This window comes from Falco punctatus, assembly GCF_963210335.1.
Source record: "Falco punctatus genome assembly, chromosome: 2".
NCBI lineage: Eukaryota > Metazoa > Chordata > Aves > Falconiformes > Falconidae > Falco > Falco punctatus.
Genome location: NC_137581.1, coordinates 19,841,711 through 19,860,553, shown reverse-complemented (window position 1 = coordinate 19,860,553; position 18,843 = coordinate 19,841,711). Strand labels below are relative to the sequence as shown.

The 18,843-nt window shown below is 37.0% G+C and overlaps 1 protein-coding gene across 16 annotated transcripts in view; it reads right to left on the bottom strand.

The window, feature by feature from the left end:
• ZMYM2 (zinc finger MYM-type containing 2) overlaps positions 1–18,843 on the bottom strand; it is a 117,421-nt gene that overhangs the window by 19,022 nt on the left and 79,556 nt on the right. For all 16 annotated transcript variants that reach the window (XR_013926348.1, XM_080377224.1, XM_080377221.1 and 13 more), the window contains 5 exons: positions 17,899–18,015; positions 17,138–17,288; positions 6,938–7,110; positions 1,046–1,211; positions 94–128 (listed from right to left, as the gene is read on the bottom strand). Coding sequence is in view for 15 of the 16 variants with exons in the window: in XM_080377224.1 (XP_080233350.1) it covers positions 94–128; positions 1,046–1,211; positions 6,938–7,110; positions 17,138–17,288; positions 17,899–18,015 (642 nt within the window). In the remaining variant the exon portion in view is untranslated. The remainder of the gene's footprint in view (positions 1–93; positions 129–1,045; positions 1,212–6,937; positions 7,111–17,137; positions 17,289–17,898; positions 18,016–18,843) is intronic.

Below are 18,843 nucleotides of genomic sequence, written 5' to 3'. Positions count from 1 at the left end.
AACTTTTTTTTAATAGCATCGTTTAAGCCATCAGGATCTCACATTTTAAATACATCTGATTGTATTATATGTATGTTAAATATATATACTTACTGTTATTTTTGTTCGGGGGGTTTGACAGCCCTGATCTAAAAATATAAGAAAACATTTTTAGAAAATTTTTTCCCTTTTTCAGAATCAAAGCAAATTTCAGTTAAGCAACTCAGACAACTTCTATCATCAGGATAACATCAAATTAACAGCAGTGATTAGTACTGTATCACAGGCAAGAGCTGCATGGGAGACTTCTCATTCACAGGCACCTCACCACTACACAAAGACAAATGCTCATCAATGCTCCATCCAGATGTGAATACAGCCTCATTCAAAAAAGTAAACACCGAAATGTTCAAATATGAAAATGGCTGTAGAAAGAAGTTGCATTGCTACAATTGCATTAATTAAAAAGCTGATTTATTTGAACTTTGCCTCACTTGCCATTTAAACCACGTAAACATGCATTCAGCCCCATCAGCAAATTTACATGGTACCTATTGCCAACAAAAATAAAGCAATGTATTCCTCTTATATAGATAATTTAATTCCATTCCCATTTAGTTCCATTTCATTTATTTCCTCTTAATTCAATTTATTTCTTTTTTCATTCCTGGTGCATTTGTATGCTCTCTGTGATCAAAACACATTTTGAAAATAAGTGTTTCCACAGAGCAAGTAATGACAAACCAGAGCACGACGAGAGGAAAACATTTTCTGTCCCCATGATAATACAACAGTAAAATTACACTTAACCTAAAAAGATGCTTCTTAAAAAGCAATTACAAAACTGTTTGATTACCTGACAACGTTTCAGTTCTTGAAAAAGCAATAAAATAAAGAGCTAAGATAAAAAATAGCAAGCAGCTCAATGATGCCTCTGATGCTAAAATAAAAAAGGGTAATCTCTAACACAGTTTATTACAACAAATAAATAATTCATGCAGCTTTAAATTTTTCATTTAAAGGAAGCATCTTGTTTGCCATTTAGCATCCATAAAGCAGCACATACCATAGTGTAAGTTCTCGGGTCCTTTTTGGGTTGCCAGATTTGGTTCGTTTTGTTGACAGTAGAAACGGAGCAAGCAGTGCTGGTCACAAAAGTGTTTCATTTCACCACGCCACTGCACTTTCTCTTTGAGAGTTCCTTGAGACTTACAACAGTCACATCGTGCAGCCTTAATGCAAAGGAAGATTTTGACATTTTTAAACAAGCCTCCAAAAAAATTATTTCTACATTTTAAAAGGTTTTGTTTTTAAGAATACTGAAGAATCATTACTGCCACACAGTCAAGTTTCGCTCAAGCAAGCTCTATGATAGTTACACTACCTTCTAACCGGTGTACACAGGCACATCTGCCACTTTATTTTCAATTGTTTGCTGGGGGTTAACACCCAGAATGAATCATTAAATCTTTAAAAATTGCTCACCTCTAGACAGTCAGCAAAAAGTGAATTTTATGCATCAATTTTAATTAATTCTACTTAAGCATTCTCCAAAACAAGAGCAGAAAGTGACTGAGACTCCTTAATGGCTCTCCTGAACTGACAAGTAGAACAGGGTTTTATCCCCCCGAAGTTTGGTGGTTTCTTTGTTTTAAGTGGCAAACAGAATCACTTCTCTGGGTATCAAATTGAAGCACTTTCATGTAAATAACTTTTATATTTTCATTCTTTTAATAGTTTGGCAACATGTAGATTCCAATTATTTAGTTCATCACAGTTTCTCTATGATTTATAAACAATAGCTTTCACACTAAAGAGGTTTCCACAAAAATCTAGTTAGCACATAACTTGAAACTCAAAACTTTGTTCATATGTATCCCTAGCTAAACATTTAAATAAAGTATCTTTCACCAGCCTACACGATAATTTCATGAGGCATCACTAAGACAGACATTGCTTTTCTCCAAAATAGATTCCACTGAATTTAATCAGCCATGCTGTAAGTAATTATCTGAACGGCAGTAGCCCCAGTTTCAGACCTTCAAGTGAGCAAAGAACTGTTTGAACTACTGCTCCCCCGATATTGCCTGCAACCTCCATTCTAAAGCGGTCCTTAAAAAAAAACCAAAAAGCTTTACAGAATCTCAGGAATCCAAAATAAGTCAACCTAATAATATAGCCAGGAGAGAAAGAGGGAAGTTATGATAATATGCAACATAAAACATTCATACATAAAAGCATACACAACATTGCAGTTATGCACAAGGTTCTGATGGCTAAAAAAAGCCACAAAGTTCCAACTGTAGTTCTCATTACTCCAAAAAAAGTACGAACAGGCCAATTAGTTCCAATTTAAAAGGTAATTAAGTGTTGAGTTCCTTCTCAACTTGATCAGTCTGGCACCATGCTCTGGCAACACAGAAAATTCAGCTCTCAGTTGTAATCTTCAAATACTTAAGATGATACACCGAGAGACTTGATTCTAACAGTACAACCAGTTCTAAATTGGAAGCAACTGAAGCTGTAACTTCAGGATCAACTCACACCAAGTGCCAGGTGCCCCTGGAAGGGCAGATATTTCTTCCCCGCTCCTCCGTGCAGGTGTCAGCAGTAGTGCTTATGCACCTGTAGGTTACACAAGGGCAGGGACCTTCCAGCACGGCATTTCCCTCATCCTCCCTCAATTTTTATTACATTTGTCACTGTGACTTTCGGCTGATGCTGACCCACAGTTCATTTTGCAGCAGAGATATTCTCAGTGGGATAAAAGAGCAAGTAGGTTGTATTCTTGGAAGGGAGCGGGGAAGAAGATGAAGTGTAAAGTGTTGCCAAAATAGCCTAGATTATCAGTTCAGGGAAACTGTGAATTCACACCTTTAATGCAAATGCATCTTTCAAAGCCACCAAAAGGCTGAAATACCAGTAGAAAAAAAAGATAAAGTATCATTCACTCTAACTTTAAATCTCAAGCCCACCTAACACTGATTAAGAATGACAGCTGACCTGTGTACGGAAAAGCCCACATATTCTAACCTGCTACGCGCTGCTTGACTATCAAAGCACCACTATCTGCTCAACTTTCTCACTCAAAGAAAAAAAAAGGTGACAAATTTTGTCAAATGCAGCAACTACAGCCCTCCCGCAATTGTTTTCTCCCTCCCCTGTTCTGCTTTTTTGTTTAGATATTTGAATAAGTATTACTGTCTCTCCTAGGCTGCTACTAAGGTATTTATGTGAAAAATATTTTTGTTTGCTTCCACATGGAAATTACTCTTCCTTAGCAAGACCAAGATTCTTTTATAAGGATGCTTCACTTCGCATCCCTGCACCTGCTACACTGGAGTTCTACCATTTCCATAATCATGGTAGCAGTCAATACCATACATCCTTCCATGCAATGAACCTTCCTACTATCTGCCTGCTCTCCCCAACTTCCCTGACCATGAAAGTTAACTGAAAGCAGAAGTGTGAATTCATGATCTTTCTGCTTTTTCCTTCCTTCCTTCCCCTTTCTCTCTGGGTAACTAGCACTACATGTTAATTGAATCTCCAAAATACCTGCCTTCAGGTATTTTGCTCTATTTCTGTGTTGCCAGAAGTCCACCCATACTCTCTGTGATTCAATTACACATAATTTCTTTGCCACTCATGACTGCTTTTTAGCCCAAGACTTTTCCCCAGTCCAACTTCAACACATTCAAATGGGCATGGTGTTTAGTATAAATCACTAATGTTTTCCCCAAACTTGGTTTAAAAACAATTTTTTCACATGTGGGGCTTTTATTGACATTTTTAATCCCCCCCTGACCTGTTCCTAAATGTTCTCCAATGGTTTGGATGGCTACTAATTTGACCTAATCTCAGCTGTCTACAGTAAATAAGCAGCAGGAGATGTTTCCAGAGAGTGACTGACTATAGAAGAAGGGAGATCAGCTGTACCGAAACAGTGCCTACTTGAAATTGAGATGCCTAGATATACAATGCCTAAACTTGGACAAGGTAAATTCCACAAGGTTGTCTTGCTACCTTTACCATTTAGATCAACGCTGGCTCCACAGTTTCAAATTGTACCCCTGCTGACAATCACTGCCATCTGAGCTCACCAGCCACAATGATTTTTCTATTCCTCAGACTAATTCCCCACCTCCTACTTGGTCTTTGCTGAAGACACCTGACCTCTGCTGGGTACACAGTCATTGCTGTACATGCTCAGCCCAATCAATACTCCACTGTAGCCTGGAATGACCTGTAAGCGCACTTCAGCTGTGCTATTTTCAGCAATGTTTCACAATGTATATTTAAAGAAACATGTTTCTGTGCTGATCTCGGAACTGTATACTTTTTCAAGTTATTTTCAATGCTCTAGTATAAGTAACATTAAATGATTGAAATTCTCATCAAACATGAGGCTACTAAAATATTTATATAGACATTTCCTAGATATTTTTCAGATTAACATCCAAACCATGGCATGCAATTGAAGTTTACAGGAGGAGCTCCAATAACTTGGGGAACTAACCTCAAGACACCAAAAATGTTACCTCTCGTTTTAAAAGATGCATGGACACCATACAGCAGAAACTTCCTTAGAACTTGGCACCAACTGATAACTGTAGCTGCCACCCAACAGACGATTAGGACTAAGCTATTCTTTTACATTTCAATCCCTCAAATTAGGTTTGGAGAACACTTCTAGGTAAGTTTGATATACTTATAAATAACCGTCTTCTACCACTGCTACCTTCTTCTGGCTTTTTGAGAATAGAATTTTGGCATTCAGGGATGTTCTCCCATAATACTTAATTATTTTTAAAAGTTAAGATGTTTTCCAGATACTATTACATGAGAAAGATGTGCCCGTAAAAAAAAGAGTAGACAAGGAAGATGAAGAAAACACTTGCTTAATGAACACAATGATGGTGTTAAAACATTACTACAGTATTGCTACTTATTTCTCTTCATGTATACATTCATTGGAACTCCAGGGTAACACGGGACATAGTATAGATTAGACAAAGCTCATACATATGTGATTTTATTCTTTTAAAAAGCTCACAGACAAAACAGCAAATGAAGTACAAGTTCAGGGAGTGGTTCGTATCTGTTCTGTCTTCCTGTACTTTGATCATTATCTATTTATAGCTAGATAAGAACACCAGTTAACAATGCACTACCAAACCTAAGGTATATGGAGTGTCTTATAGAAGAGGGAGAAGTTACCAGCAAGGATGTGGAGGGGAAAAAAAGACAATTTTAGCAAAACATGCAACTTCCCAAAACCTATTACATGCCTTCCCCATGTAATAAATCCCAAACTTTTATAACCAGAACTGAATTAGGCAAAGGCCTTAAGAAGTATTTGAAAAAAAATTACTATCAAGAATTCATCATCACGTAATGCTAGTCCCTCTAGCAAGTAAAAGATTAAAGAAGTAAAAACACCTAACACTTCAGTATCATCAAAAGTATCAAAAGTTGTTACTCATCAGCACATCTCTTCAGGTTAAACTGCCATCTCATAGCATCATGTCTAACTTTCCTCTACCACAGTACCAACAGCAGTACCTTCAGCAGACTTAACGGGCCAATTATGTTATTGCTTTATCCCACAGATCAGAGGGATAACCTCAAGTCAAGAGTTTTCAAGTGGTTCTCAAATCTGAATCAGAAATCAAAGCTTCCACAGAAGTTTATGTACATGAAACTAGTTTGGTAGGCACACTTCCAGACTGTATTAGATTTCTAAAGCACACCAAAGCGTTATTCAGTTCCCTATCAGAAGGCACTTTTTACCCACACCCCAAATTTTAAGACATATAGATTAAATATTATTATATGAAGTTAACATTTTAGTAGGTTTAAGAACTTTGTAGCCAAGCTTTATCACCCTATTTTCACATGACACAGGAGAAACACATTCTGGTCTTCAGTAGTTTTCTTTCAGGAATGTCTAACAGGACCCTACATATGTTATTCAAAATGAAGACTTTATAATGTTTGGCTGTAGCATTTCCAGAACCAGCCATTCTAAACCAACAGTATGTCTTCAGATTCTCTTCTTTTATGGTAGGCAAATCATCTTGAATTACAGGACTTCTATCCAGCCCTCTAACACTGCAACCTTCCAAGCTGTCTACAGAGTTTTAGGAAGATGATTAATTTTGTACTGCCTTTTTTGCAATTGCATCCACAAGTGTAGTTCTTGTTTTAATATTAGTGTAGCTTTCAGGGATGTTCACACCAGAGATCAAATATTTTATCCATGACACTAATCGCAGGTTAAAGCCAGTCCAATTTCACCTTTATTTCTTTCAAAAAATAAACCCAAAAAACCTCTTAACATGAACTCTTTGTTGGTTGAGCTTCACAAGGTAGTTAAGCTTCCAGAGGTTTAGAAATACCTGCCATCTGTTTGATTTAAACTTTTATTAGAAATCCATTTGGTCTTGCTTTTCCCTTTGGCATCCTTTCCACTGGGAAATACTGAACAATGAAAGCCTCTGCACTTCAAACTGAGAGAAGGGAAAAGGCAAAAAAGGAGGCAAAAACAGGAACAAGAAAAACTAACCTAGTTTATTGTCAGTCAACTCAAGGTATCATCCAGCTCCTATTAACAGTGTTTTCAACATTCTGAATACACATTTAAGAAGGTCTGACAAGAAAACTATGGTATCATTTGAGAAGAAAAAATTGGAATTGTAAAGAAACAAATATACATAGTAGTTTCTTGGTTTTCTGTAACTCAAGACTTCCTTGCCAAACGAATTAATAAAATCAGATGATAGAAATGCTGCTCTAAGATTTAAGAAAACTCAAGCCATGAAATTAATACATTTGCTTATTGTATAGCAAATGCTTTGCTGAAGTAATCCATTTGCTGCACAGTTCTTGAGATATCCTCATATGTGCATTTTTTTTTTAACTGCAGAGCTCTCATCAAAAATTCTGAGTTACTTGCCTTGTAGTACCAGTCCTGAAATTTTTTACAGCACTCTTCACTGCAGAAATCTCTCACTACACCATCAAGTTCCTTAGTTGCTCCCTTTTTGCACAGCTGTGAGCAGTAATTACAAGAAACACATCTCAGTCCTAACCGTCTTGCAAAGTCTTGTTTATATAGCAGCTTGCAGCCTGGAAACAGATTTTAAATATTAGGAACAAAGGAATTTTTACAGAGAGATATCACAGTTAAGAATTAAAAATATTGAAAAATAAATGAATACAACAACAGCTAACAATTGGGGCTTCAGACAAATTCAGGTTGCATAACAGACTGTATTTCAAGACATTTTTACCTGAATACCTTTCCTGCACAAATCTATGGTTTCATGTGGCGTCCATATCTTTTTCAAAACACTACGCTTGAATCTGTGCTTATCAAATCCCAAATAAACAGTCAGAAAAAATACATACTTTTCTTTTCATGTAGATCCATGCAAAAGCATTGACTTGGAATTACATTGCTCAGTTACACATTCTCAGAATGCTAGATATCCAGAAAATGACAAGCAGAAATTTTAAGCCAAACACCACCATGCACTAAAACAATACCCTATCTTCAAGGATCAACTTATTTCTATTACTACTTTTATTCGTATCAATACAACAAACCACTTAAGACCACTTCATTTTTAAGAACGCTAATAGGTACAAGATGACCTAAGAACCGAGGCATTTATTAAAAATTAGAACTATAAAGTAAGCAATGATCAGTACTGAGAATAATTATGCAATCACAGGATTTTACATATTAAATTTGTTTAGGATTTCTATGCAATTAATGTCTTGTATTTTCTTTTCACATCAGGTGTTTGGTTTTGGCTTTTTGGTTTGGGTTGTTTTTTTGTTTTGTTCTGGTTTAGATTTTGCATTTGCTATGCAATCATAATTTTATGGTTGCCATAATGAGAGCCATATTTTTCAATAATGTGATCCTCCCTCAAACAAATTAGAAAAGATATTCTAAGATATTAAATGCACTGAAAGATGAATACTGTAGCTATTGCATAGGCAATTTTGAGAATATAATGTATTTAAACTACCTCAAATCTAGCGTCTATTCAGCTGACGCCTGTATCATCCACTCTGTATCTCTTTAATTGTGCTAATTTTACAGAAGAAAACAGTATGAGAAGACGAAATAGCTGTTTATATTAAACACTGGAGGGATGAGAAAACATCTACACAGACCTCCAATCTAAGTACTGCACCTTTTTTTATGATCTCTCAAATATCACAGTACCACCAAAGACCAGAACTCAAGTCTTCCAAGTGCCCATTCTGCTATGGCATATCATCTAACACATGCAGACTTCTTTACTTCTGTTATGAAACTCAATATGTAACATACATGCTGCACCTCCTCTGGCATACAGAATACAAAAATACTATTTTTACAATGTATTCAGTATTTCAAAGAAATTACTTGTACCGTTGCCTATTAGGATAGAATTGCCTATGTGTGCAAATGAGATACAATTTTTAAAATCACTAAAAGCACAAGAAAACAAGTGGAAGCTGCAGCAGGCAGTTATCTTCCAAAAACAGGTTACTAAGGAATTTTAACTCGCAATGCTAAAAACTTTACTAACAAATTAGATTTGCTAGCAACGTCAGAACAACTGTAGAATATCGTACAAATAAGACACTATAGGTAGTAAGTATGTTATAAACTGGTGGGGTTTTTTTAGTTATGTATCTGATTCTTTAACAACAATATAAACACACAAAACAGACAGTGCAGATTTCAAGTGCCAAATCAAGCAATCATCCTTACAGTGCAACTAATTTGGATGTTAAATGCGCCATTCTGAAGGAAATAATAATCCTGAAGATAGTAGTGTATGCAAACTATGAAAAGCACCCCTTAAAGCACTGAAAATTTCTTGCCAGTATTTTTTTCTGATAGCTGTATCCCTCATTATTGTGCGGGGCACCAGATTCTTTTCAGTTCTCTACAGTTCGAGATAGCTCAGCACGGCAATGTACCCTCCTCTTCAGCTTTGTCTTAGAAGAGCCATTCAGTGCTGCACCAACCTTTCAAGACTATAGATTCGTAGTACTCTACCATCAATGAGGTGAGCTATGTGCACCTGGCTAAATAGTCTACAAAAAGGAATTGACCTTTTTCTTGGCCGCTAGACCACAGGAAATAAAACTGAAGATGATACCACTGTTAGATTAAAAGAAAAAAAGAAAAAGCAACAGGTAAGAAATTTTCCATTTGAGAGTCAAATATCTTCCACATCTCCGCGACTCATGGAAAATAATGAGCAGTGAATATTAAATCAGGGGAAACAAAACGTCCAGAATTCCAGCCCTTAAGACTAAATGCCTGAAAGCCACGGGGCTCTTTATAGACTGGTGACTGCAGGGCTTCTTGCTGAAGGAAGCCTCTACAGAAGACAGAAAATCCATCTTCAAAAAACTTCATGTTGACAGAAGATTGTTACAACCCTGAAGACCTCCAAATTGGGTACAGGCCTTTCCTTCTGCAACATCATGAGCAAAATTCTTCATATTTGTCTGATACTATTTTATGTCTTTGTAATAGGTAACTTAATCCACCTGATCACAGAACATTTGGTTGCTTCAAAATCTTGCCACTTCAGACAAAGGGAAAACAAAATGCCTTTATTTTTATAGCATGTATTTTAATTAGGTCCTTGGTGCTCTGTGCATACCTATGATATAACTTTTTATTATAATGCTATGGTTTTGATTAGAATAGTAAGACGTTCTTTGAAGTATGGAAAAAGGTATTCACCTTTGGCAAAACAGATTCTAAGCTTAAACAACTTGGTCTTCATGGTACACAATGTAAATCCTCAATTAACAGAGCAGCAACATCCATGCTGCCTTTGCAGATGTGACCAAGAAGTGGGCTTTGACTGATAGTATGTTGAGGTTGAGCAATATCAAATGCACCAGTTTTCTGACCTTGCCAATATTAACACCAAAATCCTGAGGGTTTGGTGAGCCTAACCCCCGTGGTGACTTGAGTTTTGTGGGTATAAACACTGCCTAAGGCAAACAGGTCACAGCCCCAACATTTTGAACAAAAAGATAGAAGTAAAAGCCTAAGTTCCTCAGGATTTCTGCTATAACACCAGACATAAGTTACAGTGTGACCACATGGAAATCTCTAGTGCTTTACAGTGACACTAGGAGAAAACAGCTCTTATCTGGAACAAAAATGTAACTGCAGGTCATTTCATTCAAGCTACACAGGTAATCAATTACGTTCTTTAGCAACATTCTAACAGACCACCACCCTGCAGGTCAACTGTCTCAGACAGAACAATAAGGAGCATTTTCAGATAAAGTATTTCCTACTCAAATCTGAACAAAAAACCAAGCAGCTGAGTACCTGCTAAATCAACGTAACACATCCTTAATTGTGCTATTAGAATTCTGCCTTCCAATCAAAACTCACCTCAAAACCTACTCCTTCCAACAGCCCTGAACTTTGGCTCCCCACATCAGCTCTAGAGAGAGGGTAAGGACTGGAGCACATGCAACAGAAGCTTACTGACAGGACAACACACGAGAAGTTCCTCCAAACCTTTTCTTCAAGTGTGTTCCAGGTCAAGAGAGCATCCCTTCTCTTGGCAGACCCAAGAACTATCTGGTCCAGTCCTGCAGAGCTACCCACAGTAGGAAACCTGCTTCACTCGACTATCTGCAGCCTCAGAGCAAACAAGCTACTAACAACCTGACCCTACTCTACCAGCAGCAACTACCTGGATGAGGGAAGTTCTGTACATTCAAACAGCTGTGAAAAAGGAATGCTGAACTAAAAACATCTCCCAAGTCCTCAACACCAGTTTCTTTTTAGAAGATGTTCTTCTCTGTACTATAGAAAGCAACTGTTCCATCCTAAAAGCAATTAATTTTTTACCTTGGAAAGGCTGTACTACTAGACTCCCTTCTTCTCCTTCAAGCAACATACAAGACTTGCTGCTCTCTCATCTTGGAATAACTTCAACTGTTACCCTTTAGCAACTTCATCTAGAGAAGAACAACAACAGGCCTGTTGTATGACAAACCACCTGTAGTATCAAGCAGCCTGCAGCATCACAGGCTAGGTCTGGAAGATTTCTGGAGCTATGTTCCATCCACATCTTTATGCTGCCTCCATCTGCATTGATTTGAATGCAATAGCCCCCTCTTCCATACCCACATTCCTATCACCTGCTGTCTGTGGCTTCATAATAAACATCACTATCCTTAGGAAAACAGATGCAATGCCACCAATTTCAGGTCCTGCTTGGTTTACCGTTAAAAGAGACCCCATCTTCTCTGAATAACAGAAAGACTGTGTATCCCACTTCCTTCCTCGTCTTCTGCTTAAGAATATTATTTTATTGTTCAACTCAACTTTTATACATCCTCAGTTTATCCTACTATTTTCTAATGTTAGATACTAGCTCCTTCCTTTCTCCTCCCTCCTACTCCCCTCCAGTTAATGAGTTTTTGCTTGTTCCTAAGTCTTTTCAAGTTGATTATCCTTTCAGGTTAATAAGAAACATCTTTATAAGCTTTCTTCTTCGTGTGCTTATAATCTCAGCACCTTAAAATGCCATCAGTCCTTATCTGCAATATTCCATATTCGCTTAAGTAACTGTCTCAAACCTCTTCAAAGACTTAGTGGAATTGACACTGAAGAACACCAATATAACAAGAACTCCTGCAGTCAAACAATGCACAGGATTTCACTTTATATTCTTTACCATGTTAGAAATTAGCTCTCCATGAACCAAAAAATCTCAAGATTCAGCACAGCTTGTACTCAAAATTTAGGTGACAATACATTAACAGTATCAACGTTCTCCCTCTACAGACAGAGGCAAGATAAACAATCAATCTCTTCCTCAGCATAGTTCTGCCTTTTGACTTTTTAAACCACAAGAATGCTGCCAAAAGTATCAAAATCCAGGTTAACAAGTTAAAATTTTCAAGTAATTCCAGAAGATACACATCCAACAAGCACTCATTGGAAACTACATCCACACGATCAGACTCTTCCGTAAGTGAAACACTGCAAGAACCAGCTCTTTCACGTGTGCTTGTCTGGAAGGTGTAGACCTGTGCTCCCCTTCAGCATAGCCAAGGGCCTTCACTTGGTGCTTCTGCAGCAAGGGAGCCTGTTAAATGTTTCATAAAGGACTCTTCCCATTTAAATACGCTGTCTTTTTTTGTTGTTTTTTTTTTTCTTCAGTAACTCATTTTCATCAGCAGAAAAGTAACTTTGAGCTTTTACAGTAACACAATTTGTTCAGAACAATGCATGAAATGTGCGAGAGCTCTCCAACAAAAACTGCCGCAGCTCAAACGGAAGTCAGAGATTTCCTGTTGTAACTGTTGTCCATAGCAGACAAAGGAGATCATAGTCTCTCAGAATAACTCAAGAACCTTAAAAAATCCCTCCAAAGTTGACTCCCACTTATCTACTAACCTGATTTGTGGGAAAGGAATACCCTCCCTCAGTAACAACAAGACTCCTGCAGCTGTGAAGAGCATTTTTATGGATCATACATTTTACAGTATTTAACATGTTTTGCTTTTCACTTGTCTCCTTTTGCCAGGATATTCCAACTCAGCAACAAATAAACCTTCAAAAGAAAGCCACAAGGAAGCTGATACTTCAGGTTGGAATTTCTCTCAAGAGGGACACCGCCAAAGAACGCGGTCAGAAGCAGAATAAAACTGCCCAACACAGGAGGCTACAGTTGAAAAGGCATCATAGCAAGCACAGGAGTTTTTTAACATGGTAGGCCAACGTCAGAGCTGCAGAGAGGTAGGTAATAACAGGTCGGTGAAGCACAAACCCAAGAGCTTGTAACAGAAGATTTTCGTTATGTAAAACGCTTAACTGTGATATGAAATTTTACATATACTAAATATAATTTCTTTTCCCTCTAACTACATTCTATACTATTTATCAAACCTCAATCGCTTTATGAGGTCCTATTACAAAGTAGCATGCAGTTAGGGAGTAGTAATTATGCCTTAAGATTTTTCATAAAAACGGATGTCTTCAGAAAGTTCTAACTTCAGAAAGTATGCTAACCCAAATTCTGCACATTTTACTTTTATAAGGTCTGTCAGTGTCTCTAAAAAGAGGTAAGCTGATAACGTAAACTACAAAAAAGCTGTGTTTAAACAATTTCTGTTGCTCTCACATTTAACAATAACTAAACCAAGAAACAGGAATTAAGAGGTTCAAGCAGGCTTGATGGCAACCCCTTCACGCAGGGGAACGCAGGAGCTCAGCACAGCCCAGCATATAACTTTTCCTCAGTGCTGTTGTTTCTCCACCTACTGGAGAAGCCCAGCAACCAAGTTTTAACAACACTTCATATCACACATCAGTTTTGAAACCAGTTTGTTTATGTTTCTAGAAACAGCAGGAACTGCTATAAATTTCAGGTTATTTCTTAACTGGTTATGAAACATGACACTTAAGCATCTGTATAAAATTTAATGTGCTCGTGTTTAGGCTCTTTCCAGTATCTTTAGTGTTTTCATATACATCCAACAATTAAAACCTAAAAATTTAATAGCATACTTTACCAAACAACCCACTGTGTAGCCATGGTTGGAAAAACGCCACTGAAATCTACAGTGCTTTAACTATATATACACCTTTCCTAGACATACTCATTTCTGAAGTCACTTAATTTCCTAGATTTCTTTTTCTGCTTGTCAGCTCTACAGTGTTTCAAAAGGGATTATCTCTAACTAGATGAAACATCGTAATAGTCTACATTGAGTTTAACTTGCAGAATCCCTAATTCTATACTACCAAGATGACAGTACAGTGCTAGTTTCATAGCTGCCTTATCTGTATTATCCATTTGAAAGGAACTCCCAAGCATCAGATAACCGAGTTACTCCATAGCTCACTGCCTTCAAGCAGCAGACTACTGGATATAGTGTTATTAAAATTCGTATTATAAAATTATTACAAAGCCTGTGTTATTTAAATCATAATACTTAGTTCTATTCAAAAGACTAACGAAATGCAAAATCAGTCTGCAAAAAAGTTATGGTGATACTCACCATGAAATAGTTGCATTGCTGGACTGCCAAAGACTGACCTATCCTAGAGCCTAGACCCTCAGAAGGGATACATATTAAAAAAACCCAACACTCAGTAACTTTAAGAATTCCCCAGGATTAAAAAGTTGCAGAGCCTGTCCTCAATTGTCATTCATGCACCTATAAGTACATACATAAAAACCCACAAGCAACTTCTATCTTCTTGCTTTAGCATATACAACATACACCTTATTTATTTAGATACTGGTATTGTGGAATGAGGCATTCTAGTGGCAAAACACCAGGGCAGTTTAACTTCCAAAGCCTCAGCACCAGGGGAACAGATTGAACTCTTTCACCTATTCCATTCAGGTTATTCTACCTCCATGTAGCATCTGAGTTTTGGACAGAAAAAGCATAGTTTACCCCACTGAAGAATTAATAATCCTCTTCAGTACAAATGACAGGTCAGTTCTAATTACACCTCACTGCAATGGAAGTTTCAGCTGGTCAATGCACATGTTTTTAAATATCTGAAGAGAAACATATAAAGAAACGGAGTTGAAATGAAACTGCACAGAAACACTGACCCCAGAGACTTTAATGTGGGTGCCAGGGTTTTTGTGTAAATATATACATATTTGCATGTGTAAAAAAACCTCAGGTATGAAGAATGCGAGCAGAGGAATAATGACATCTTCAGTACCCCAGCTAGTCCAGCTAGGGAATCATAAGCAATCAAGGGGTCTTTGTGGCTGATCTTAATATGCTTCCCCATCAATTTGCTTGGAGACCAACAAATAAGCACTCTTACAGAAACTTCCAACACCTGTTTAACTTCTGTGGATTTCATCTAGGAGCCTTCTTCTAAAAACACATACCTGAAATTTTCCAGTATTTTCCCTTTAGAGTCCAATTTCTTCCAAAAAATGCCAATAACTTTTGTGACTAAACACAAGATTATTTCTTCTCCAATTGTAATATTTTTGTCTTCTGGGGTGAAGAATAATTCCATGCTCAACAAAATAATCTATGTTGGTAAAGTTTCTTAAACACTTCACAATTATCAAAACCAGCATGGCTTCCATATCCAACAAGTTTGTTACGTCTACTAGTTTTTCTACTTTACACAGTTGTATATATTTTTGGAAAAAGGTTATGACATCAAGGAAGAACAGTGGTATTTGGGTGCCTGGAAAAAGGGGAAGAGAAATTTATCACCTCTGATGATGGAACTTCTATTTGTTGACATCCACTCAGTCCACCTGAAGACCTGGCCCTCTCCTCCCCACATCAGATCTAAACACTGTTACCTCTTGGATCCCACTATTTCTGCAGCAATCAATGACAGCTCTTGGTTTTCCCTTAAAATACAGGGCCTAGGCTGTTTGTACAGAGTTTCTGTCCAGGTCAGCAGTTTACCTTCCTTGGGTAACACAGCCAACTTTTTTTTCATATGCATCATAAAAAAGTAGACCTAAGCTACAGCTAGCAGATGTGTGCCATATTTATTCAAGTTACAGTCTATTTCATGGTGCTTTTGACTACCTTCTCTCTACTATTCAGTGGTTCAGATCATCACAGTAAGCTGATAAAACTTTGTTTTAATGGTAACATTTGGTGTATTCATCCTCACAGAGACCATCTCTGCTCTCAAGGTGGCAATCCAACAGATGCAAACTCAGGACTTGCACTAAGACATCCAGCAACAGATTCCTCCATTTAGTAAATGTATTTACGCAGGAGAGAGTGTTTTTATTTCTTTCCTTCCTCAAATTTTTGAATAGGAAATGCAAGTCCTCACTTATTTCAAGTCTCCTCATACAAAAATATATCTATGGAAGTAGCAATATGGCATAGCTCACATTATCAATCTTACTGATTTCACAGCCTCCAGGCTTTAAAAGAAAGGAGTTACAAGCATTCACATTCATACTGGCATATACTTGTAATCTCCAGACCAAAAAGGTTTGCTCTTGTCATATAATATATTCTGTGGAATTGTTTTATTCATAGAAACAATTTCTAGCTAGATGCTACTGAGCACTGCAATGATACACTGTAAAACCAGAAGGCCTGGCTTTGTCCTTTCTTCCTCTCCAGATCTCACTTTGCAGTCCATAACGCAAGAAGAAAGTAATGGTGGCAAGAAAACTAAGCCACCACACTCCATTCAACAGAAATACAAGACCGCAGAATCCATCGCTATACGGGGAAGGCACAGAGGGAAGGCTGCCTCCAGCCCTGCATCCCACCTCTCCAGTTTAACAGGATCCTGCTACAAGTAAATTGGCACATCCACCATTTAATCTGCTTGAAAGCAGAGATCTTCAGCAAGGTTTATCAAATGATAGTGAAAGCACTGTTATTATAACTAAAGAAAAAAAATATTCACTATTATCCTCCAGAGATAGGTCATCCAAACTTGCAGGTAAACGTCTAAGATCAGGATTAAATACCATTATTTAAAGACAGCTCATCAGAAGTGGAAAAGATAGGTTCTTGTCAAGACTGTATTTTGCTGTTTCTATTAACACAACATGCAACTTAATAGAATCTTATGCCCATATACCTCCTTTTTAGTTTGGTTTCTCTTTAAAAATCCAAATCATTAGTCAGGAAAATTATAACAACAGTAACCAACATACACCAACAGGCATCACTGGAGTTATTGCTTAAATAACCATTCTAAGCCACACAGAATTTCCACTGTTGTATCAGATTTTGAAAATACTAATCAAAGAAAAAGTTTGGCATTCCTCAATGCAGTTAGTGTTGGTATAGCTCCTGCATAAATTTCAAAAAAAGAATTTCTGTATAATTTTTTTGTGCATATTTATATATGCATGTACACACACACACTCTCTTAAAAGTCTTGCCCACTCTTCCTTAACCTGGAGTAAGTGGTGAAAAACTCAACAAAAGACCACAGAAGTAGATCAGATAAATTAATGGGAACATGCACACCACTAGTAATAATGAAGAAATTTCTGCTTCAACCTCAAGTACAACAGAGTTTTTTACCTTGAATTTTAACGTTAAAAATTAACATAGTAAGTCAACTGCAATAAAGCTACAATGACCAATACCTTAGAAAAAAATAAAACATACATACCTTCGCTACAAAAGGGCCTTTTAATGCCAGAGAAATTCACCGTCTCATGCAGCGTTTTCTCTTCTTGACAGTATTCACAGTATGTAACTATGCAGTGCAGTTTCTTATAATCATCACAACATGCTCTGCTGCAGAACTGATACACTTTGTTCTAAATGCAAAGTTGCAAAGCATCACAAATAGGGTTAATGATAAAATCTTAAGGTCTGGATAGTGCAACTCTAAATAACAGTTTGCCATTAAGACATGACTTGAACATGCAAAGTAAACAGAAGTGCAACCACACAATTAGGGTATGACTTCTAATGCTAAAAATTAACAGCTCTCACTCAAGCTGGCAGCGAGTGCTTCAAATACTTACCATTCCACATGAAAATTCTCAACAGAAAATATGCCAATCTTAGCATATCCTCTTCAGATACTTCTCTCAGTTCATGGAGAAGTGTAACAATGGTCTATTATATCTACAGTCATACAATAACTGAAGATGAAAGCAGATTCCAAACTTATAGCTGATCTGAGAAATTACATTCTTCTTTAAATTCCACAGATGCATTTTTATTTTTTATTTATGAACAAAGACTTCTGCTTTTATCCATACTGAACTTAAGTGGTATTCTACAGAACCAGGTAGATTTTATTAACTTAACTTTTAAAGCTTCAATAACTTATAAAATAGCTATCTAGAGAAACTGTGTTTGAGTTAAAGGTTTAAACTTTTAAACACTTCATCATTCTAAAAACACCAAAAGCCCCCTTACCTCCCATTCCAGTACTTCTGGCTTTGAACAAAAAGAACTTTTGCAATAATTACATTTCAACTGAATATCAGTGGGAGAAACAAACTGACCATTTGTTGAAGACTGCACACTGAGAGTCTGAAAGACATAAATATATATACACATCACTAAAAAAGTTACTTTTAAAATGTGTTTTTTCAATTAAGCGTACAGTGTTTGAGAATTTGACAGGTTATAAATAAATTTGGAAGCATTTCTGGCAAAAGCCCAGCAGGTTAGTCTTCTCCCTTGTCATCTTAGGTTTTCCAAGCTCGAATCTTTACCCTTGCTTCCACCATAATTACTTTAGGTCTTCCTTCTTCTACCTTACTTTTCTAATGGCTGTTATTTAGGGGTAATGACAAACGACAAATGCCAAAAAAAGTCTCCCCAAACTGAACACTTGTTAACCACAAAACATGTTATTTGCAGATAAATGCATTTCACTTGCCTTATTTTGGTCACAGAAGTTCAAAGACCAACAAACAAGTATTTTCTAATCCAAACTTCACCAAGGTAGATGATCTACACCTTACTTAAGCATATCACTTAAAAATACAAATGCCAAAGTAAAATGCCTTCAGTGAGAAACCCTGCATCTGCTCAGATTAAGAGAAAACTAGCTCACAGTCCTAGCTGATCTCAATCACTAAGGCAGGAAGATGCAATCATTAAAGAGCCAGCCCCTACAAGATTAAGGGTTTTCAGACTGAGAAAAATATTATAGATTGCATTTGTAGTAGGCATAAGAATTTAATTCTGGACCCGAGTAATTCACTTGTGTATTTTTGAGGCAATAGGTAGATAGAGAACTCAGTTTTACAGTATCTGTAGTCTTCCTGTAGGTCTTGTGTGCCTATAGAACATTGTCTTTTGGACATTCCTTACATCAAGCAACAACTATTGGTGTATCACACATACAATGTT